This window comes from Acomys russatus, chromosome 10, assembly GCF_903995435.1.
Source record: "Acomys russatus chromosome 10, mAcoRus1.1, whole genome shotgun sequence".
NCBI classification, from domain to species: domain Eukaryota; kingdom Metazoa; phylum Chordata; class Mammalia; order Rodentia; family Muridae; genus Acomys; species Acomys russatus.
The window spans coordinates 15,219,287-15,243,147 of record NC_067146.1 but is presented as its reverse complement, the minus strand read 5'-3'; the positions used below and the strand labels follow the sequence as shown (position 1 = coordinate 15,243,147).

At 39.1% G+C, this 23,861-nt stretch overlaps 1 protein-coding gene across 1 annotated transcript in view; it reads right to left on the bottom strand.

Moving 5' to 3' along the window:
* The window catches only part of Grm8 (glutamate metabotropic receptor 8), an 845,527-nt gene that overhangs the window by 69,580 nt on the left and 752,086 nt on the right, over window positions 1-23,861 (bottom strand). The window contains exon 9 of the mRNA XM_051151844.1: window positions 21,890-22,825. Coding sequence (XP_051007801.1) covers window positions 21,890-22,825 — 936 coding nt within the window. The remainder of the gene's footprint in view (window positions 1-21,889; window positions 22,826-23,861) is intronic.

Here is a 23,861-nt window from a genome sequence, read left to right as displayed (position 1 = left end):
TCATTTCTCTCTCCTCCTCAGGCATTGTGGGAGAATGATTTATGATCCTGCGTTAACTAGAAGTACAAGGGAACCGTGGTCGCAGGGAGAAGGAGCTCACTAATGTGAGGTGAGGTCAAAGCCGGCAAGAGCTTAGGTATTATGGTAAGGTCTCTGGAGTCACTTCGAAGTCTCCCAGCCAGTTGCTCAAGGTTTTCTAAGAAGAAAGTGATTCGTTTGACAAACAAAGAGAACTGAGTGGAGTGTGGTAGCAAGCAAATCTGATGAGCTAGGCAATGTATATCTGCTGATAGTCAGGTGGTCTCTCTCTCTTTTTTTTTCTTTTTTTGTTCTTATTCTTTAAAAAAAAAAAAGCTGGAAAGTGAAGATATTGAAAAAATCAATGCGCTTGAAATATTTTTCATTTCTTTGCCTATGATATCTCACAAAACTGAAAGAAGCATATGGTGTGAGTGGAAGCCCCACAGGGCTCTTCAGAAATGTAACTCAGATTCCAGATCATACGTTTGTAGCACGCCACACTGACACGAATGAACTTGACTGAGACTTATGAGACCAATAATCTGCCTTAAGTACATTTATCTCCTAAAATGCTTTGTGCATTAATTTGCATTCTTTACTGCACAACAATCTTCCTGTGCATTTGGTTAAGAATTAGGCCATGCCTCTAAGTGGTTGACCGTTTCTTATGCAACTGTCAATTTTCTCTGCAATAAGAGCGTTTTATGATTTCAGACGAGATGGCCTCATTTTTATTTGAGATAGAGAAAATAAAATTCAGAGAAGATAACTTGCATGATCAAAGCCAAAGCAAGGAGACAAGAACCTCCATTTCCTTTCTCTGCATGCAAATCTTTTTCCTACTTTTGTTTTTAAATCGTTTTTCATATACATTGACAAAGACTTGGCTTAAATACGTTTACCGTTTTCCTTTTTATCCAGTTTAACAAACACTTTTATCTGAATCTATTTGCAAAGCACTTTGACAGGAATTTCAGGGCTGGAAGGAGCTAGACTTAGGGAAAATAACGAAAAAATAAATAAATAAAAATTACTGTCTCTTCCTGAGGAGTTACTAACGGCAGTAACAACGCAGATGTGCTGCAGCCTTTAAGAGCGCTGGGAAAGGGACCTGGACCAAATCAAGACTTCAATCAGCTGAATTTTATTATGCTGCAGCTGACCACAGCCTCCTTAGTTGGTTTTGAGACTGTGGCCCAACTAAAAGGGAGAAGGCAGCTTGTTCAAAGGCACGTGGCTACCACCTGTCCCTGGGGGTGGGGTGTGCTTCTGCAGGTGAGAGACCATCCAAATCCTCTGCATTCCTGGAACTGTGGTATTGTCTTAACAGCCAGGAGTTGTTGCAAAGATGGCTAGCCTCACCCACAGGGCTGACTACAGACCTCTAAGATGGAGTCCTCAGCTGTTACAAGAGGCAGCTGTAAAACACAGCTTTAGAAATGTAAAGTTGTAGAAATCCAGAGAGCTTACATGTGTGTAGAATTTGTAATGTTTGCAAGGAAAGATTTTATGGTTTGGTTCCAAAATTAATTTCAGTAGGATTGACAGTAATGTTGGGAAGACAGAGTTTAGAAAGTGTAAGCTTCAACTTATGGAGTAGAGACAATCATTGTAGTTTAAAACACGTCACAGGATCATTGATAACACAGATAAGAATTTTCAGTGAACGACAAATTCTGTAATTATGCACCTTAATCCAGGTGCTCTACTAGAGATACTTAACTTCAAGAACTCAGCCCACATATGGCTCAAACAACGCTATCTGTATTCATAGGTAAACACATTGTGTCTGACTGAGAAGAGCTATAGAGAACTGACAAAACAGACACATTGTAAAATCCCATCATGACTGAAATCAAAGAATCACAGCCAAATAGTAGGGTGGTTTGAATAAGAATGGGCCCCATACGTTTGTTTATATATTCAAATATTTGGTCCACACTAGGTGGAACTGTTTGAGAAGGATTAAGAGGTAAGTCTTGCTGGAGGAGGTGTGTCTTCAGGGCTAAGCTTTGAGGTTTAACATACCTAAACATATCCAATTCACTGCTTCTCTGGCTCATGTTTATGGGTCACATACACCTTCTAAGCTACAGCACGAGGGCCGTGCCTGCCTGCTTGCTGCCCTGGGCTCTGTCACTATGCTCATGGACTCACCTTCAGAAACTGTAACTCCTAATAGGCTCCTTTTTCTATAAGTTGCCTGGGCCGTATTATTACTTCATATACTTCTACATAAAAGTAACGAACACAAATAGTAAACCAAGTAGCTTATCACTTATGCCCCCAAAGTAGTGTGGGCACAAGCTGGAGATTTGACCTTGGAAGTCAGGGAAAGTGCATGGACACAGTAAACATATCAGGAAAAACTAAATCACACAATTAATTAACAGAAATAAGACAGAATTAAAAGAGAAATCAAAGTAACCTGCCAAGTCTAAGGCTCTGAATGGCATGTTCAATGTTTCTGGGAAAGAGTTAATAAGACAGAAATTAAACACAGAGGAAAATGTAAACATCATAGCTTAAAATCTTCCAGCTCATGTACAGAGTAAGGGCAACCATAGGTCAACCTTCAGTACAAAGGCAAAAACTTGTAACTTTTCCACAAAATTCACTTCAGTGACTTAGAGTCTCTTTGAGGTTTTTTTTTTTTTATCTCCTAGAGATGAATGAAGATGGCTTTAACTATAATGAGCTTAACTATGTTTTCGTCATATAAAAGGAATCTGCTAACTAATGACTATTTTTACGTATAATAGATTTTGTTTTTTACATAGCTTAATTTCACAATTTGGGCTTCAGGGTTGCTTTCAGATTTCAGTCTTGTTTTGTTCCAGATCCTTTCTTTGAACATGGAAAGGACAGAGCTCAGGAACACAGAGCAGCAGGCTTGGGCAAGGCTGCCTAGCAGAAACCATGCTAATGATGATCACTTCAAGGGAACGGAGCTGGGAGAAAGGCCAAAGTTGGGGACAAACTGAGCAGAAGGAAGCCAGATAGGAAGACTGAGAAACAAACAGATTCAAAACAGCGTGGTTTCTCAGAATGTACACAAGAAGAGGAGAGAAAACTAAGGGCGCCAGGCAAGCGTATGCATGCGTTCTATGTAGAACACTATAAATACTAAGCAAAGTAGGAAACCCAGTATTAAAACTCAGCTTTGGAATCGTGTTCTGCAACCATGTGGTGCTGGCTGCCTCTGCTCAGAGCTGCTCTTTCGCTACTATCTGGAAGACACTTCTGCGTTCTATTGTCCTTGGTTTGTGCTTTGTCATTGTCAGTTCTTTATACTATGTAGCCAATAAAACCCAAGTAACCAATTTGATTGGTCTTTTTATCCCCAGGGGAGAGTATTTATTCAAAGGAAGAGCAGAGCTATGGCGATACATTCCCTGCTGATGTAGTACATACTTTACCAGTTTTGATGACAAGCTTCCAGTCTCTAATACTATTTTTCAACTCAAAGTAGATGAGAACTTTAGAGAGAACAGCCAGCAAGGGAAATAGCTAACAGTTAGCACTGCTTGAGGATCTGAAATTTTTGACTGACTGAAGCTCTTCATGAGTGGGAATGTGTGAGGGTGAAGCTGTATGGTTGTACACACAAATATGAGTGTTCAGTGAGAACTCACTGAAAAATTTAAATTATAATGTTGTTTGTGTAAACACTAGTAATGGTCTGAATAGACTGGGTCCTGCCCCTAGATGAAGACATACAGACAATAAAAAACTGCTGAGAGAGGGGAAATAAGCCTTCCCCAAAAGTGTACAACCCAAATGATCATTGTTAGTTATACATATAAACAATACTAATACATATACATGTGCATATATGTGACGTTGACAGTTCAAGAATAAGAGGCCCTGAATTAGAAAGGAATAGGGAAGGCCTAGTAAGGATTGAAGGGGGGACGAGTACAGATGTAATTATATTTTAATTAAATAATAAATGTAGTAACCTAATTTCTTTAAAGCCAATAAGAATTCAAACCTACAATTAATTGATGTTACTTATTGGCTGAAAACTAACCTGTTCACAGAGCTCAGGGCTCTGCCAAGGGCAAATCTTTCAGATTACCTGAAGGAGTCATGTATGTGACTCTTAAAAAGTAATTTTAAACAAACAGTAAGAAAGCTAGATTTATATGCAAGACACCAAAATTACATAAACCTAAAAATATTAAAAAGAAAAATAGAAATTGAGTAAATTTGGACAAGTAGAGAAAGTCAAGATGACCCTAATTATTGCTACAACCTCATTTAATACTTGTTTCTTAATAAAATCAAGATATATATTTAGATGTGATTCATCATTTAGAAATAATTTTGGTGTCTTTTATTGTAAATAAGTGTTTTCCCTCATAAAACATATAATGATCACAGTTTCCCTCCCCCATCTCCTTCCAGATCCGCCCACCTCCCCACCAACCCAACTCCATGGCTTCTGTATTTTTCTCTATAGAAATAAATAGGCAAATCACAATAACAAATAATCAGAGTCAAGAAGACAGAGCACAAGAAACACTCTCTCTCTCTCTTTCTCTCTTTCTCTCTCTATCTCTCTCTCTCTCTCACACACACATACACACACACACACACACACACACACACACACACACACCACAAAAACACAAAATCTGGAACCATAATATATGAACAAAGAATCAATAAGATAACCAAACAAAGCAATACGAGGGAAAGTATCTACAACGCTGCCATTGAGTTCATTTAATGTTAGCCATTTACTGTTGGGCCTGGAGCCTACACATAAGTATGGTTTGTCTACCCCATGAGCCTCCAGTGGAGAAAACTATTTCTTTTCCTTTGCAATCGATTGTCTTTTGGAGAAAGCTTCTTGGTTATGGATATGAACTCATGTCCCCTTCCCCCTCTCAGCATTGAGACCCTATGCAGGCTTTGTATTTCAACTATTAGGATATCTTTCAGGGATAAGTGAGATGACTTGGTAGGTGAGAATACTTCCTGCCTGACCTGAGTTCAATCCCTGAAACCTCCATGGTGGAAGAATCAATTCAGACAAGTTGTCTTCTGGCCTCTACATGACCTCAAAACACAGAAAAATAAGTAAATTTAAAGAAAAGACATTTTAACATTTATTTCATTATTTAGTGGTTTCGTTTATTACAGATCATAATCCTGAAGGTGTTCTCCATGAAGTGTATCTTGGCTTTTATTTGCAAAACCTGATGTTCCCTGGTCTCCACGTAATAATCTCCAATAGGCCTGGCCATTCTTGGCTAGGTGCAATAATCAGAAATTGAAGAGAACCGCTTTCCAGTGTGATAATAAGGAGAAGTTTAAATGGCTTGAGATGTAGCTGAAAGGTAGCATTTGCCTAGCATAACTGAGGCTTTAGCTCCCATCTCCCTGCAAAATAGAGAGAGCTGTTTTCTTTATCTTACACATGGCCAGAAGAAAACCTCAGCTCTCAAAAGAGAACTGCTATAACCCTCTCCTGTTCCCCAGACAAGCCCTACTCTCGCAACGCGCGCATAGCCTGTACACCAGAAGCACCAGGCCCTGTCGCGTCTTCAGTTCCCAACTCAATCTGAAACGTGTCCAACATTTCTTGATTACATTTATTCAATAAACACATTTTACTTTTTTTCTTAGCTTCATGTGTTATAATTCACATAAGGATGGAGGACTTTTACACGTACTTACCCAGAGGCTTTTCCTCAAGCTCTGAGGGATTTAAACATACTCAAATGCCTGGTAGATGGCACGCAAACATGGCAGAACTTCTTCCATGGAGTGGTTCCCAATTATTGGCCACAGACACCTTACAAGTAATCATGTAAGTTATTGTCCACACTGAGAAGGACCTTTTCAAATCAACTGGTGTAAATAGAGACATACAGCCCTCTTGTGACTATTCCAAACTTAGGATAGTTTCTCCCAGGTTTTGCAAGTGATATCTTCCATTTTCTTACCTGAATATTTAAACCCAGCTTTGCTACAGTCCAGGAGGCTATTTCCATCTGTTGGTCCCACCACATCCCCAAATGTACTTAATTTTATCTTTTTAATGACACTCGCTTCATTTCTCTAAAGGACAAGTTGTCTTCCTCCTTCTACTATCTATGGCCTCAAGATTTTATTATTCACTATTCCTTCTGTAAGGTACCTGTGTGTTTCACATTCACTGCTTGCTGATGCTAAGAAACTTGATAACAGATTTTTAATTGTTTCTTTATTTTCTTGATATCAAGCAACAGAGCAAAGGTGCATGCCCATGAGAAAATATTTAACAAAAACTTGTGATGGAGTGCAGTCACCACTTGTAAGCTAACATAATTCCAAGTCCTTTGTGCACACATGTGTCTGTAAGGTTCCCTAAAGTAAAGTAAACATTAAAGGTTCCTAATATGCCACTATGTGTTCACGTTGCTTTAGAAAAGATTACTGAGATGTCCATTTAATTCCTACTGCATACAATCATTGTTATCTAACATGGGTTAAGTAATTATATTAAATCTATATATTTAATCGACCAAATTAAACTCCAGATTACCCATCTTTCATCATTGTATAAAACCAATAGATAAACTTGATTAATCTTTCATTTTTCAGTGAACCAGTCAGTAAAAGTTTAGAAAGAGCTAGAAAGGCTTGGGAACAGCTCACATCCCCTCATCTGAGGAAATAAAAACAACAATTGCATCTGGTCCCCAAAAAGTTCAAAGGAAAACCCAGTGGAGAAGGAGAAAGCCCAAACATACAGAAAGGGATATCTGACAGAAACATGGCAGAGGAGAAATTTGCCTGGGATCATCTCCAGAGAAAGATGGATGCCTAAAGAGGCTGGGGAGGCTCCGTAGTAACTCATTCCAAAAGACAATGTTAATTGTATAAACAGACTTTTCTGGTATTAAAATATGAGAAACTCCATTCCAGACCTCTTAAGAATAAGAGCAGGACTTGCAGGAATAGAAACTTTACTTGAAAAAGCCATCGCAGCACTTACTGCAACTGTGACCTCTACAGTAAACTCCTTGCAATCTTTATATTTTCCTCTCAAAAAAATTGAAAAAAAGTACCTTTAAAACAAGAAAAAATAGCTGTACAAAAATAAAAATTAGCTGTGGCAGTACAAAGGTTTGACAGACAAGAGGAAGCCAAGGAACAGGAAGTGCTTCATTGTGAAGTTGAGGATCAAGATAGACAGCCCACTGAACCTACCAGAGCCCCTCTTAATGAAATGGAGGAAAAGTAGCCACCCTCACCAGCTTTCCCAGTTACTTGGGAACAAAAAAATTCACTAAATGAACAGCTAGCCTGGAATCCTGTTAAAATACAAGATCTTAAACATTTTAAAGAATCATTAAGCTGGGTGTAGTGGCACACACCTTCAGTCCCAGCACTCTGCGCTAGAGAGGCAGAGGCAGGTGGATCTCTATGAGTTCCAGGTCAGCTTGGTCTACAAAGCCTGTCCAGGACAGCCAACACAACACAGAAAATTCCTTTCTTGGGGGAAAAAAGAGAAAATCAATTGGAACTATGTATGGCAAATGTTATATACCTGGGCTACCCAATGCAGGATTACTCCTCAAGACTAGAAAGATTTAGCAGCACCTGTACTAGAAGCTGGTTCTCAATTACAAATGGCTGACATAGTGGCAAGAAGATGCTGGAATTATGGAAAAATGTAATAGTTTTAAAAGTGTCAATATCATGAAAAATCAATAGTTAAAGAGCAGATGCAAGTTGATGACTCTATAATTATACAATGTACTTTAGTAGCTGTAAGAGCCTGGGTTAAAGTGGAAGAAGGAGGAAAAGAGGTCCATGTCATTCATAAAGATTATGTAAAAACCTAGAGAGACTTTTGCTGCTCTCTTACGTAGATTAACACCTGCTACAAACAGGGGAATATCAAATCAAGATGTGAGATAGGAGTTAATTGATTTTAGCTTTTGAAAATTCAAATGCAGAGTGTAGAAAAGTTCTGGTACCTTTAAAACCTCTATCTGGACCCATAGATGAATGGATTAGAACTTCTGGTGATATTGAGCCTCATAACTATGTAACCGGACAAGCAATAGCCAATAATTATAGATATAAAAATGTCTTGTTGTTTTATCTGTGGGAGAAGAGGCGATTTGAAAAGGGATTGTAGGTAAGGTGTTTCTAGAGACTTCTCTAGAAGATCCAGGATTTGTACAAGGTGGTAAGGATGGGCATTAGACTAATGAGTGAAGAGCAACAAGAGACATGAGAAGTATCCCTTACGGATGGGAAACTCCCTACCAGATAGTCATTTAAATATGGGAAACGCCCTAAGGGGGTTCAGTTTTATCCCAGCAACAAACAACACAAGCCAGGTATTTCATGTCAGCAATGTACAGAGCAACTATAGATAACTAAACTAGGTATTGAAAATCTAATGCATGTTACAAAAGGAATTGCTGCCCTAGACTTAGCCATAATTAAAAATTCAACACTATCCTAAATATTCATTGATATAAAATACCCACTGGAATTCAAGAACCTCTACCCCCAAAGACAAGAAAATGGTTTTTAGGAAGAAGTAGCCTAACATCTCAAGGATTCATTGTGCATCAGGAATTACAGGTGAAGACTTTAAAAGAGAGACTAAGATTATGGTTTATATTAAAAATGTGCATTTTAATGCAGGAGATTGGACTGCTCAGCCTTTATAGTTTCCACGTGTCAAAGGTGAAGCAGCTTGAATTGAAAGAACAGGGGGATTTGGAAGGATTAGAAATCAAGTGGGTTTGGGTATGTTTGGTTGGTTGGTTTTCTGTTTTGTTTTTTGGCAGGCTATTATGAATGACAAAAGACAAAAATTAAAATTATATGATATTGAAATTGAAGGCTACACAGAAGACAATATAACTATAATCTCGTGAGAACCTTGGAATCTACATTGTCCCCTTTAGATGATATCTTTACAGCTTGTAGGGATGAGAATATTATCTCAGGTAACACAAAAGTAAAATATATGGCACCACAAGGTAAAGTAGAAAGATTAAAACCTTATATGGAGGATATAGCCATAAACCTATGGGGAAGAGATTTACTTCAACAATGGGTAGCTCATATTAATATTCTTTCAATCTCAAACAACAGACACCTGTTCATTGATACTATATAGTGACATCTTGTGTAATATGGCCTTATTGCTTCTGTGTTTAAATTGGTAAGAAGGTCAGCTTGCTGGCACGGAGCAGGGCATGAAATATGAGTGCCTGTTCAGTTTAAAAAGTAAGAAATGCTAGCTCTTGGTATGTATGGATTCATAAAAATCTAATTGTAACTTGATAAACAGAAAGGGGGAATAAGATCAGGTGGAACACATTGGATTGTAGGAAAAAACTACTGAGTGAGATCAACCTGTATATATTAAAGCTGTTTTAACATCAGAGCAAAAGTCAGGAGTGTGTTGTACTGGGGTGGGTTAGGCCTATGTTTCCACAGGTGATGAGAGACCGTGTGTCCCATCAAAACTGATGAAGATCTAACCTGAATAACAGACTGTTCCATGTGATTGGCCCAACTCGGTGACAATGCAGAAAATTGATACCCTATATGAGGACAGCTCAAAACTGGCTGAAGATGGACAGATCGTTTATCAGATTTACAGACTGGAAAACCTTGATGCTGAAATGGAGACTTGCTGGGGGACAGATGATCAGGACTGCGGTAATGAAGGTCATTTCATCAACAGACGTCTTCATAAGGACATTTGGACTGTTAAATTTATAGAATTGATAATTCTGTTGTAATTCTAAATATGTGTACAATTTCCAGCTTAAGCAGAAAGGGTAAGATGTGAAGAAAATTTAATCCAAGCAACATCGTTGCTCTGTCAAGGGATCACATCCAAAGAACTTTCTAGGTCTATGTGACTCAGCTGGAATGCAGACATGCTCTGGATAACAGTGTGATCTGGCTGGAATACAGACATGTCCTTAGTACACATCTTTCATTTCAAACAACGAAGGTAAGGTTAGTTTATAGAAAGAAGCAGCCATATTTAAAAGTGACATCTAATTTAAGGGTTGGACAAAGTGAAGAATGAGCCAGAGACAGGATTATCTCGCCCCTCATGAACACAGGACAGGAAAGGCTACTTAAGAAAGACATAGGGAGAGAAAAAGTTTTTTACCAAGAGTTGATTACTGGGAGAGAACAGGCTAAATAGAATGAGCCAGACAATGAGAAGGGGTCAGAAGATTAAAACATTTTGTCAGAATTAGTTTGAAGCCAGGCGGAACAAGTGAGGGAGAGGCCACGAGAAGCCAGTTTGAATCAAACAGCTTGGAGTGGAGTTTACGCCAGAACACCTGAATTGAACCAGCCAGTGAAAGTTCAGAAAGAATTAAAAAGTCTTGGGAACAGTGCTCCTCTCATTCCTTCATCTGAGGAAATAAAAACAACACTTACACCTTCTTTTATTTTTTGTTCATTTTGTCTTGTTTTGGTTTGCTATGAAGCAAGTTCTGGTTCACTTGAATTCACTATGCAATCCAGGCTTGCCTAGAACTCAATGTGATCTGCCTGGCTCTGCTTCCTGATTGCTGGGATTAGGTGTGCATCACCACACCCAGTTAATCTACTTAATTTTTAAGTCATATAGTAGTATTTGAAATATGGAGTTAATGATATTTACCTTCATTCAAGTAAATAAAATTTTATTTGGTTTTATCTCCAGGCTCCTTTTAACAATGTAAAAACATTACCAGCTGTGATTGCTTTTAATAGCTGCTAAATATTATTTACTTGAGATTCATCTAAGAAGCATAATTAGGTTTGCAGGGGAAAGATAAGAATAAGTATCAAAATTACTCTGGCCTAGCGGTACATCTGTGTAATCCCAGGCATTTAAAAATAAGAGGTACCAGAATTGCACAATCAAGACTATCCTGAGCTACCAGGAGAGTTCAGTACCTGTCTGGGGTACCAGATGAACTTAGGGTCAAACTAACAGCTTGGAATCCTTTTAAAGTGGTAGTGGGTTGTCCAGCATGTATGACACCCTAGATTCAATTGACAGGAACATACACACACACACACACACACACACACACACACACACTTTAACAAAAAAAGAGGAAGGAAAGAAGGAAGGAAGAGAAAGAAAGGGAGGAATAAAGGAAAGGAGGAGAAAGAAAGAAAAGACTTTTAAAAAGCATGTAAAAGGAGGTAAAGAAATCTCAAGTGCGTTTGCAGTTGCTCACGCGCGTACTCGCTCCCTCTGGCTGCTCTGTGACACTTGCCGTTATCTGAGACCTCATACACATTTTGCTGGGGAACCACATCAATGTTTAGATTATTTCTCTAGCACACCTGCTTCTGTCTTTCACGTCTAGGAGTGTTCTTGATCTCTGTTGATGATCCTGCACTAGTCATACGTGACCATACCCAGCATCCTATTGGTTCTCTCTGAAAGCTAAATGTTTAAATTCAAATACATTCTGAACTGTTTTTGTGATTTTTTCTCCTTTGGAATTAGTTATTATTTTTCATTCGTGTTGTAGTTCTTTGCAATTGTACTATTAGTTTTCTTCAATCTAAATAAGCCATGGTGACTGATGTACAATTATGTTTGCCAGGTCAGGCTAATTGAAAACGATTACTGGTAGAGGCTTTTTCTTTGCTTAGAATGGATGGATATGGACTTCTGAGCTGATTGTCTTTTCTTGATTGCTTTTTTATTTTAATGATAAGGACCCTAGCAAGCAAGAACTGGGCACTTATGACAGTACACTGGGTACTTATGACAGTTGAGAACTGTGTCACTGTGAAGGAGGAACATTTTCTACACTTTGCCCCATCTATACTGATATAAAAGCACTTTATATCCCTCTTCATCTTCTCTTTTACCCACAAGAAGACTGCCTGTGTCACAAACTGTTTTTCACAACTATGTAATGTAAATATTCCCTCTCCTTACACTGATGTTGGAATAGAAAGCAGAAATTAGCAGGTCACTATTCTGAAATTCAACCCTGTGCATATTTACCTGATGGTCATCATAGCAACTTCAAGTAATTTGTAGATTTTTTTCATTGGTAAATAGTTTAGGACTTTCTTGATGATAATATTTATGCCCTTTGATTTTATAAGGTTCACAGAAGTAGAATGTTGAGCTTTTATTTTCATTCATTCTTCTAAATATTGGAATATATGTGATTTGCATATATTTTTGCAAATGTCAAATTTACATTAACATTTGGTTATTTTCCACAACTTAAGGTTAGTGATATTTCCCTATATGTGATATGCCATTTATGTATATGTTTTTAATTTCATTACACACAAAAAATATTGTATTATGTTTTTAGCCCAAAAGAACTATTTGCTTGTCATCTGCTTTTTCTGGCATTCTGTGTGCTTTCATAAAATACAAGTCTCTACCATGTGATGGAAAATTCAACGTGAATTTACAAGGAAGTCACCAACCTCACTATTATCAAGGATCTGGGTATCATTAACTTTTAATCAATACATAAAAATAAGTCTTTTTATATAACAAATATCAAGCTATTTTGAAATAAGTACACAATCTACATGTTCTGGAAAAAATGAATATTAATTAAATCTAGTATCATAGAGTTTCGAATCATATCAATAACTGATTTTGGTGAGGTGTGTTAGCACTCTGATCACCTTCCTGGCTGAGTCTGTAGCGGTCTAGTTCATGAAGTCACTGTGATTTAGGCACAGACCTTTGCAAAGTTTTAAAACTCAGTTCAGTCTAAAAGAAAAGCATGAGAAAATACCATAACACAAATAATAATCAAATGTTTACAATCAATAGTCCTGGTACACAGTTTTCCATAGAGTCCCAAACATGACACTATGGAGCTTAAACAAGGTTCGTTGAATAAGTGTCCATCTGCGATGTCAAATAATAATCCCCAAAAGAGCTGAGCTGAGTATGTGAAGCTGAAATACTCTATAGCTATAATAAGTACACAACCATAAACAAACAAACAAAGAAAAAACACAGACAAAGAAGAATCAAGCCTATGTGTTTCTAAGAAATTCATTTTCCTTTCTCTTCTGAATGTTCACATGCATTTCATTTTGTATAACTGGAAAAGTAAGATCAAGTAAATGCTTTCCTTTTCTTCTCTAAGTTGTTTCTCCTCTTCTAGACTGAGATGAGAACATCTTGGTGCAGTTGATATTATCTATCAGGAAATAGGAAAACAATAACCTACCACACCATCTGAAATAGTGCTATGACTTGAGCTGTCAAGGAGCCTCCAAGGGCAACCACACCAAATGAGTACAGGGGGCAAGAAAAACAAAATCAAAACCGAGGTGTTGTACAGTTCATCGGTAGACAGAACAATATACCTACCGGTGCAGACATGCAAAGCAGATAGTGTTCATTATTTCTACTCTCTTCCCCTTAAAAAGTCACGGGTGGCTATAAGGACCTCTGGTCTAAGCTGTCTATCCTGTGTCTTTTTCCATTGACCTTTAGACACTGCAACCCAGGTTCTGTAAGCTCTTGACTCGTGGACTACGCTTTAGAGCAGGTATCTTATTACCAGTCAGAGACATCTCTGTCTCTGTCTCTGTCTCTGTCTCTCTCTGTCTCTCTGTCTCTGTCTCTCTCTCTCTCTGTCTCTCCCCCCTTTCTCATACACAAACACACACACACACATGCACACAAACCTGTTCACATTTCCTACTGCAGCATAAAAAATGTTTGGCAACTTCTTTCTGAAAACACTGCACTTTCCTCCACATTTTCTGGCTAAGCATCTGGAGCCAGTTACACACTTCCTCCAGAGCATTTCCTTCTTCCTGCTGCAGATCATTGTCTCCTGCACACTCCTGTTTCCCTGGTGTATTTGCGTGCTCATACTCACAAGCATATGTCCATGTTCCATAAAACTCTTCTGGTTTAGGTATAAATGGCTAGAGAATCTGAGCACAATTAACTGTTTGCTTAAATCAAATTAAATCCTTAACTATCATTTATTTTAATGCTTCAGTCATTAAACAAATACTTCCAGGCTGTTTCAGACTTGTCATTATGATATGTATTTAGAATACAATGGTGAGCAAACCCAAATAAGCTCCCTGTCCCCATGGATGCCACCTAAACAATGATGATGCCCAGCCTTGATTCACTGCTTCCTGTGTGGAAATGTTTTCCATGGCTCACAATTTGTGTAATGCATGCAGTAAACCTAGACCCCCTGTTCTGATATAGCCAATGGACAGCTGATTCTCCACGGTTGTGGGGGAGTAGGGACAGCCTCTGACATGAAATCTGGTGGCTCCAATTTGATCACTTCCATGAAGTAGGGAGGCCCAGTGGGTACACAGAGGAAGGGGAAGGAGGCTATCCAGATGAGACCTGATAGGCTGTGGTCATATGGTGGAGGCGGAGGACCCCTTAGTCAAACGTGTAGGGAACGGAGGAGAATAGGGTGGAAGAGGGAGGGAGGGTGGGAATGGGAAGATATAAGTGAGGGGATAACAATCTGCATATAATCTGAATAAATTATAATAAATTAAAATAATAGAAAAGAAAAGGACTATGCAGGTGGCAGAACAAAAAAGACAAAACAAAAACAAAAACAGAAACAAAACCCCCACACAAACCAAAAAAATATATAATGAGACAAAAGCATATTTCTTAAAAAGTAAACCATCTTCTCATCCTTTCCCAGGATATATAAAATTAAGTGGATTCCGGGTTGAGAATGAGAATGAGCAAATGTGGAAGGTGATTGTCTTGTATGGCTCTACATACAAATTTGTAGTTGTTGGATTTGTAGTGCTGGGGGAGTTGACTCCTTTGGTAGGAGAATGCTGTCTTTCTCACATATTCTCAGCTCATCGATTCTCCAGAGCGAGCTCACTTCCCTTCAGTCACTGGAGTTCCTTACCCCTGCACTCTTCTTCCTCCACACAGGCAGAGACACGGAAAGCATGAGGAAAAGGCAAAATGTCTCATGGAGCAGATCACTGTAATGCTTCTCCTTTGCTTGTGAATTTTACATAGGAAGAAGTAAAACTATTATAATTATCTTTCAGCTTAAATATTTAGTAGCTCTTCTTCTGAGTTAGTGAAAGTGCCAAATTATTTTGAGAAATATATGTGTCAAATCATCCAAATAGCAAAGTATCCAGTAGAAAGGGCATAATAATGACTCAAATTATGAAATAACCTGAAAATTCTTAAGCAAGTATTTATATATTGTCGTTACAGCTACTCCTTTAACAGGCTCTTCCTGAGAAGATACTCTATACAGGGCTCTATCTGGGAATGCATTCATTCAGATGTACATCTAGTACATAGGCTGTGTGGTCTACAAGTTTATACAGGGTGACATCCTGTATAGTGGAGTTATTAGATGGAAGGGATAAAGTTGGTGCTACGTCTCTGACTTGACTTGCAGGTAGATGCTGTCCATGGCGAAGGCGGAAAAGCTGCTTCAGGTGCACTGATTTTATTTTTAGGACATTTTGTTTGGCATACTTAGGGGGTTCTGTTGCTATTCATTTGTTCGTTTTACTAACTGTGCTGGATAGTTTTGTGTCAACTTGACACAGCAAAAGTGATCTGCAAGGAGGAAACCTTAATTAAGAAAATGCCTCCATAAGATTGGGGGGCAAGCAAGCCTGTAGGGCATTTTCTTAACTAGTGATTGATGGGAAAGGACCAAGCCCACCGTAGGTATTATTATTTCTTGGCTGGTGGTCCTGGGTTTCATAAGAAAGCAGGCTGAGAAAGCCTGGAGAGCATGCCACTAAGCAGTACCATCCCAGGCTACCACACCAGGTCCTCCCCTGCCTTCTTGCCCTGTTGAGTTCCTGTACTGACTTCTCTGATGATGAACAGCAATATGGAAGTGTAAGCCCTTTCCTCCCTAACTTGCTTTTGGTCACGGTGTTTCACCACAGCAATAAAAACCCTAACAAAGTCAAGTTGGTACCAGGAGTGAAGATCTGATCTTGTGCTTTTGGGGAGGATTGTGGAAGGACTTGGAACTTTTGGCTAGAAACTCCATTCAGTCTTGAAAGCTCAGCAAGTTGCTCTGAATGGTCTTAGAAGATAAAGTTGAGAGCAGTTCAGGCAATGGAGGACTGGCATGTAATGTTCCAGAGGAAAGCAAAGAAGCTATTGGGCGTTTTGTATAAATAATCTGTGCTGTCTGACTAGCTGGGCCTGAAGAGTCAGCCATGATTAACAAGAGACCAGCATCATTGAAGTGAAATCTTTATATTCCTGGGACAATCAATGCTGATCAAATGGAGCTGAGAAATTACCTATGATTAAGGGTGATTAAGAAGAGACCAGAATAACTTATGTGAACTGTTTTGGGAAGTGTTTTCTGAGAACCAACAAACAGAAGCTCTGTTCCAGAGGCAACCAAGGCTGTACGTCAAGCTGGCAGCTGAACTTGGTAGTGTAAGAGCCACTGAAACAGTACTACTTTTGAAGGCATGAAGGGGTCTTGGAAAGTAGCTGAGGCTTGGCACTGTGAAAGGCCAGGAAAGGCTTTTGGTAAAGGTGCAGCCTTGGTGACAGTTGAAGGCCAAAGATCGAAGATGGAAAGAGAAGTTGAGCCTTGGCACCATGAAGAGAGCCTATGAGAAACTATTGGTGAAACTGCAGCACAGTTGCAGCAGAAGATGCAGGATTTTGGAGACGCCAGTTCATGGGATGACCACAGTGACAGCAGCAGCAGTGAAATAGAGCCATCTGGAGCCTAGAAGATAAGTTGTGTATGCTGCAGAGGGTGGAACCAGAGACGTGACCCAAACACCTTCGTGGAGCCCAGAAGATTGTGAGACTGTGAATGTATGCCAGACATTGAATACTGCATTGTTTGCAATGTTGGCTTTTCTTTTATGTGGTTGTGACTGTGCCATGGTTCATCCCACTTGAAATAAGAAAATACTTAACTTAATTTTGACTTTTACAGGAGCCCACGGTTAAGACATTTGAACTTTTAGAAGACGTTTTTGGATTTTTAATAAAGAGAATCGGTATTTCAAAGGGTCTAAACTCATAGTGTTTTTTATTTTCGTGGAGACTATGGGATTTTTAGGCTAATTTTTGTTTTTAATTTGAGACCTGTGGAATGAATGAGAAAGGAAAGTTTGTGGCATAAGGGTGATGTGTTTGTGTGTCAAGATGAAAAGGGTGTCAATTGTGCTGGAGAGTTTATGTCAACTTGGTACAAATTGACACTAGCTAAAGCCAGAGCGCTGTCTGCTCTTCCAGAGGGCCTGAGCTCAATTCCCTGCAACCGCATGATGGCTCACGACCATCTACAATGTGATCCCATGCCCTCTTCTGTCATACAGGTTTACATGCAAATAGAGCATTCATATACATAAAAATGAATAGATATGTTTAAAAAGAAAGAAAACGCAAGCCTACAGGACATTTCCTTAATTAGAGATTGAAGGGGGAGAGGCCACGCCCATTAAGGTTGGTACAATCCCTGGGCCAGCGGTTCTGAGTTCTATGAGAATGCAGGCTGAGCAAGCCATGGGGAGCAAGCCAGTGAGCAATACGTTTCCATGGCTTCTGCATCAGCTCCTGCCTCCAGGTTCTTGCCCTGTTTGAGCGTCTGTCTTGACTTCCTCTGACGATGATCAGCAATATGGAAGTGTAAGCCAGATAAATCCTTTCCTTCCCAACCTGTGTTTGTTCATGGTGTTCAGTCACAGCAATAGAAACACTAACTTAGACGCCTTTCCAGCCTCTTTATATTTTTCCACTCTGGCATTGCTTTTTATTGTTCTGTCCAATACTCCAGTTGAAACACTGTTCTCCTTGGAGTCTGGCTGAGTCATAACCATTGTCTGGTTATCTGAACGTTATGAGCCCAATTAAGAGAGATAAAGTATCTTCACAAAATTTTGCCACCCTGTCAGCCTCCAGCTACCACTAACAATTGATTATTTTCCTGACTATTAAGTTAATGATTTTAAATATATTTTTTGTCCTTCTGGTACAATTATGTGAGTTTGTTTATTCTTGTGGAATGCCTCAGTAGTTAATTATATATTTCCTTCATACAGCCTCTCCCTGAGAAAAGGGAAAGTAAATTTTGTCCAATATTTAGCAGAATTCAGAAGTATGATCAAATTACATAATTATAAATCTAAAGAAATATCAGGTGGAATAGTTAAACGGTGCTTGTTAGTGAAAGCAGGCATGATACACTTCAAAAAGCTATCAATATCAAGATCAATATTTATGGTTCTGCACTAAATGTTCTTTATATAATGGAGAACTTGGTTATATAGAAATATTTATACAGATCATTCAACTATCTATACCCTTGCTTTTACTTCTTGTAATTTCAGAGAGAGAGCTGCATGGCTCAACAACTTCCCTGCACTAGACACTACTCTCAGAGGGCATAATGAAAGGCACACTGGGAGAAAATTGTTTCCTGCTGTTTTCTATGTTACACATTTTGTTTCACTAATGTATAGCTATAGGATGCATAGTTATTTCCTTTCCCATCTCAAACATGACCCCTCACCATCTCCTCTGTCCTTGAGCCTGGCATCCTGCTGGTCTGGCAGGCATCAAAAAGGCATGGGCTGGGAGCCAAACAGATCCTTACAAGGACGCTGGGAGAGGCAGTCTGACATAGATTCAATAATTAGCACAATGCCAGACACGATACTCAATAAGGACCTGCTAAATTAATGGATGTGTGTGTTGCCTGGTTGTTGTAAATGCTTCAAGTTGATAACCTGGGCTAATTGGGTGAGCATTATAAATGAAAATGGAGGCATGATCAGCTCTTCTCCCCAGCCGAGTCAATAAACTTATTTAAGAACTTATTTAAGAGATAGAAATGTTGAGCTCATTTTTAATATTCATGCCAAAAGCTTTAACAATGTTAAACCATCTCCAGCATTGTATCTATCATCTTGAATAACAAAGATACTTTGAAAGAAAAGCAGACAGTAAATTTTAAGGTAAGTTTTAGGACAGCACATAATTCTATTATATAAAGTACCTCAGTGGCAAAGACTATTTATGATCCAATAACTCTTGCTACAATGACAGTTTAAATTCTACAACCTAGAGACTAAATGATACATCTCTATAACATTCTGAAAATCCCAACAGTTATTACTTATTATTGAGTTCTTCAGACTGTATTACATTTGATCACATCATAAATACAAAATAAATTCCAGTTAGCATATTTTCTATTTGTTTTACAGTTTGTTTTTAAAATATACTTTTTTCCCACAAAGAAGAAGAAGAAGAAGAAGAAGAAGAAGAAGAAGAAGAAGAAGAAGAAGAAGAAGAAGAAGAAGAAGAAGAAGAAGAAGAAGAAGAAGAAGAAGAAGAAGAAGAAAAGAAATTGGCTAACCACATTCAACCATGTCTCTAAAGGCATGGATATGTCCATACTCATAAAAGTAAATGTAACTCCAGATTTTAAAATAGATATACACTTCTCATAGGCTCAGCACCACAGCAGGCAGCCACAATTCCTTGGCATATTTCTGTCTTTATTTCACCTTCAAATACTTATTTTAATTGCTGCACTTTAGGAACTACAAATATGTAACCTTATTGTTCTAGAAGAAAATATTTTTAAAATCCTATTGTTTAATAATCTTATGTATGTGTACAATGAAATATGATAATAATCACGTTGTCATTTCTCTCTCCAGTTTTTCCCTGAGTCGCTCACCCAATAAATGTTCCTCCCAATTTGTGTCTTCTTCTTTTTTTGAAAACAAACAAACAAACAAGAAACACAGAATCCAATTAAGGTTGCCCATATGCAAACAGATGTTAGAGCTACCCGGTGGAGATTGGGCAGCCTACATCAGTGCCAAAAGAAGAGTGACTCCACATTCCTCAGGAGCTGTCAACTGAACACTAGGTCCTCAGTGACAGCAGACTTCCTGAACTCCTCTCTGGGAGGAAACACTTCAATAACCTTAAAGCCCCATTAAGAACTTAAATTTGAAATTCTGTGGTGTTATTCAGTGCCTTGATACAAAACGATGATTTTATTTATCTTGAGATTGAAGCAATGAATTCTGGAAAAAGCAAAAATCCCCCAGAATACTCACAATTATATTTAACCTTCCCATCTGTAGAAATCATTGTACGGAAAAAGAACAGTTGTGCTGTTTAAGAAGAGGAATGCTAGCACATTAGACTCTGGGTCAGTTACTCATTGTGTCACCAGAAGTGGAGCCAGCAGCTGTGATGGCCCTCTGTTGGTAATACGGTAAGCAAGAAGAGGTTTCAGCACAGAACAAATATAACAACTGCTTACACTGTTGTTACCAGTAATGTATACATTTGGACATTTTCAAACTCGGAAAATATACTATTTTTCTTGATTAAACCAACAAATCAAATTAAACATTGGACTTTGAGAGTTACTTCCCAGCTCATATATTTTTTCACCAGTTAGATTTATAGGTTTAACTCTAATACATTTCTGTCCTTATACGCCGAAATACATCCTTTCATTGCTAGAATAAAGTTCTTCCTCCAACTATCTTACTTTTAACTTCCCACTTCATGCTTGGTCCCATGTCGACTGTCTGAGACCCCCCCCCAAGGCCCCCCACAAAGCCAGACCATCAGGGTAGTGCTGGGGATCATGAATCCATGGCGAGTTCACGCTAGTCATCAGAATTTTCTAAAGGTCTTTTTTGCCCCCATCCATACATAGTTGAAAACCACATTGATCCATTGATGGCTGAGTGATCATCCTAATAAGTTCACTGTCCTCTGTGGAAGACTTTCTATCTGACTTGGTTGAGACGTTAAGTTATGCAGAATCTCACCTACACCTTTATGGCCCCAGGAATACAATTTCCCATGAAATAGTTGGTGTCTTTCTAATGATGGTGGGTGGGCAGATATTTAGGCCTTCCTTTTGAGAGATCTTTCTTACATACATATTAAGGCTGGAGGGCTATTGCTACAAAAATCTAACATCTCCTTGTGTGCTACAAGATTCCTCCATCCCCATCCCACCTCCCAAGTCTGGGACCTGAGGGTTGGCCTTTGTTGTAGGCTTCCTCCTGTGTAGAACTGCATCCAGGTCAGCAAATACTGTTATCGCAGGTGGAGCCTTTCTCTACTATCAGTGTTTCCTGAGGAAAAATGTGAACTGAGGACTAACAACAAAGAAAATTACTTCAAAGGGTCAATTGATCTTCACCTACAAATATAAACAACTATATAGTTGTCATCTGTTATATTAATTACTCACTATAATAATCATTTGTAAATGTAAAATTAGCAAGATTAGGATCTGGGGAGATGTGGTAAGTGGTTTGGAATGTAGTAACACATTTCAGAGTGTTTTGGTTTTGATTGTGTTCCTATAAATTCTGCTTCTATGATTGGAATCATAATTGTCGAAGAATGTCTTTTCCCAGAGTTTCCATAGAGCAGAAAAGATGTCATTCCCTTTGCCGTGGGATCTCTTTGGGACAGCTCACCCCTGTGAGCCCATCTGCCCTTTCTGTCTCTGTCTTTTAATTAACATTTGGAAAAGAACAATGACTTTGTAGATAACAGGCCTGGGAAGAGAGACCCAGAAAATGAGGTGAAGTCTGTCAATCTTCAGCCTTGCCAAAGAGCATGCAATAGTGTTACTCAGGATATAAAATCATTCATAGGCCATACATACTCAAAGCAATGTGACCTTCACGCGCGCGCGCGCGCGCACACACACACACACACACACACACACACACACACACAGAGTGAAGTATCTTGAAAGAATATAAATGAACCGAAAGTAGGAAAACTCATCCTAAATTAAGGGGTTTAATTTAGATAAACCCAGGAAAAGGGTCGTCAAAAGGATTTCCTGGTACTTACCTTTTCTGCTGACTGGGCTGTGCCAAAAAAGATGGGTATGAAAGCTAACCAAATGATGCAAGTGGTGTACATGGTAAATCCAATAGGTTTGGCTTCGTTGAATGTCTCTGGGACCCCTCTCGTTTTAATGGCGTAAACAGTACAAGTGACCATCAGCAGGATACTGTATCCCAGTGAACAAATGAGTGACAGATCAGAAATGTCACACTTGAGCACTCCCCTGGCTTTCTCGGGATCTAGGGTTCGCTGTTCTCCATAGTCAATGATGGTGTGTGGGGGATCCACCACAAACCATACAAACACTCCAAGGAGCTGGACGGAGATGAGGCTGAAGGTGATTACCAGCTGGGACGCTGGGCTGATAAACTTAGGTGCTGTGACGGATTTCTTCCCTTGCTCAAATATTCGATGAATACGGTTTGTCTTGGTCAGGAGTGCTGCATAGCTGAAACACATACCAAGTCCCAAGAAGATCCGTCGGAAGGAGCATATGATTGTGTCAGGTGCTGCAATCATCAAAAAGGTGATCGAGTAACAGAGAAAAATCCCGGTTAGGAGCACGTAGCTTAGTTCCCGCCCGGAAGCTCTCACGATAGGTGTGTCGTTATAGCGGACGAAGGTCACGATCACAAAGGTGGTGGCAATGATTCCCAATATTGCTATGAACACAGGTACCACGGCCCAGGGAGAATGCCATTCCAGTTTGATGATGGGGATCCTCTGGCAACCTGTGCGGTTGGCGTTTGGTCTCTGATCCAAAGGGCACAGTTCACAGGAGAGTTCATCCACCTGGTAGTTATAACCCTCACAGCGTTCACAATGCCAGCAGCAAGGGACCCCTTTCACGGTTTTCTTCCTCTCCCCGGGCTTGCACGGCAGGCTGCAGACAGATGCCGGGTGTGTGCGCTCTCTATTAGCCCACTGCATGTCTTCCACCTGTGGGCATAAAAAATTAATGAGCCTTCCATTTTCTCCCATTTATAATATCCTAATCCTAGCCACAGGTTTGTAATAAATCACCAAATGCTGACAGTACAAATACAGTTTACCATAATAAGAGTCTCATTTTTTCCCCTTGATATTGACTTTAGAAAAGTGTTAAGTGATTGGGTTCAATCAATCATTTGGATCATCAACTGAATGAGTGTCATTACTTTCTACTTACCTCTTCATGGCTGACCACTAGGATATTAAAGAAAGATTTATTGACCCAAACAGTTTTAATATGAAAGCTTTAAAAAGTATTTAAGAGGGACAAAAACAAAACAAAGCAAAAAGTCCCCATAGAAAGATATTTCAGAGCTAATCATAAGTATAAAATGCCAAAATTGTTCAAATACTGGATTAAGACACAACAGGATAGCAACAATAGTTCCTGAATTTCTAAAATCGTCAGGGAAATTCTGAGGACACCATGTTATTTTGAAAGGAAATGACACAAGGAGTTAATCTCTGACTTCTCTATTGCTCCTGGATATACAGATGTTTACATGCTAGACATCCACATTGAAAAAAATTGGTTAAAAATTATGTTTACTGCTGAATGCTTGACATCTTTAAGATGGCGGGAAGCAATGAAGTTAGTAGCCATGAGAATATACAAGAGGAGACAGAAAAGGCACCACACAGAGATGAGAAAAACAAGAGGGCCAACTTGAAAGTTAGTGGGATTTGGAAGCTTCAAAGGGGCACATAGAAAAACAAAGTGAAAATTTAATTTGCCAAGGTCAACTTCATTAATAGTCTACAAGAAGAATTACTGCACCCCATGGTAGTCATCTCCCCAGGTGGCGCCCGATGCCCTCCCCTCCTGGAAGCTGTGCACTCTCAATCTGAAAAGAGCGACCTATTTAAACAGCGTATTTCAAGGGATAATAAATAGTCTTGGCTTCTGAAGCTCAGCCATACAGGTCACTTTTAGCCTCTGCTTTGTTTTCTCCTGAGTAGGGCATGGCTTCCATCAAGCCCTCAG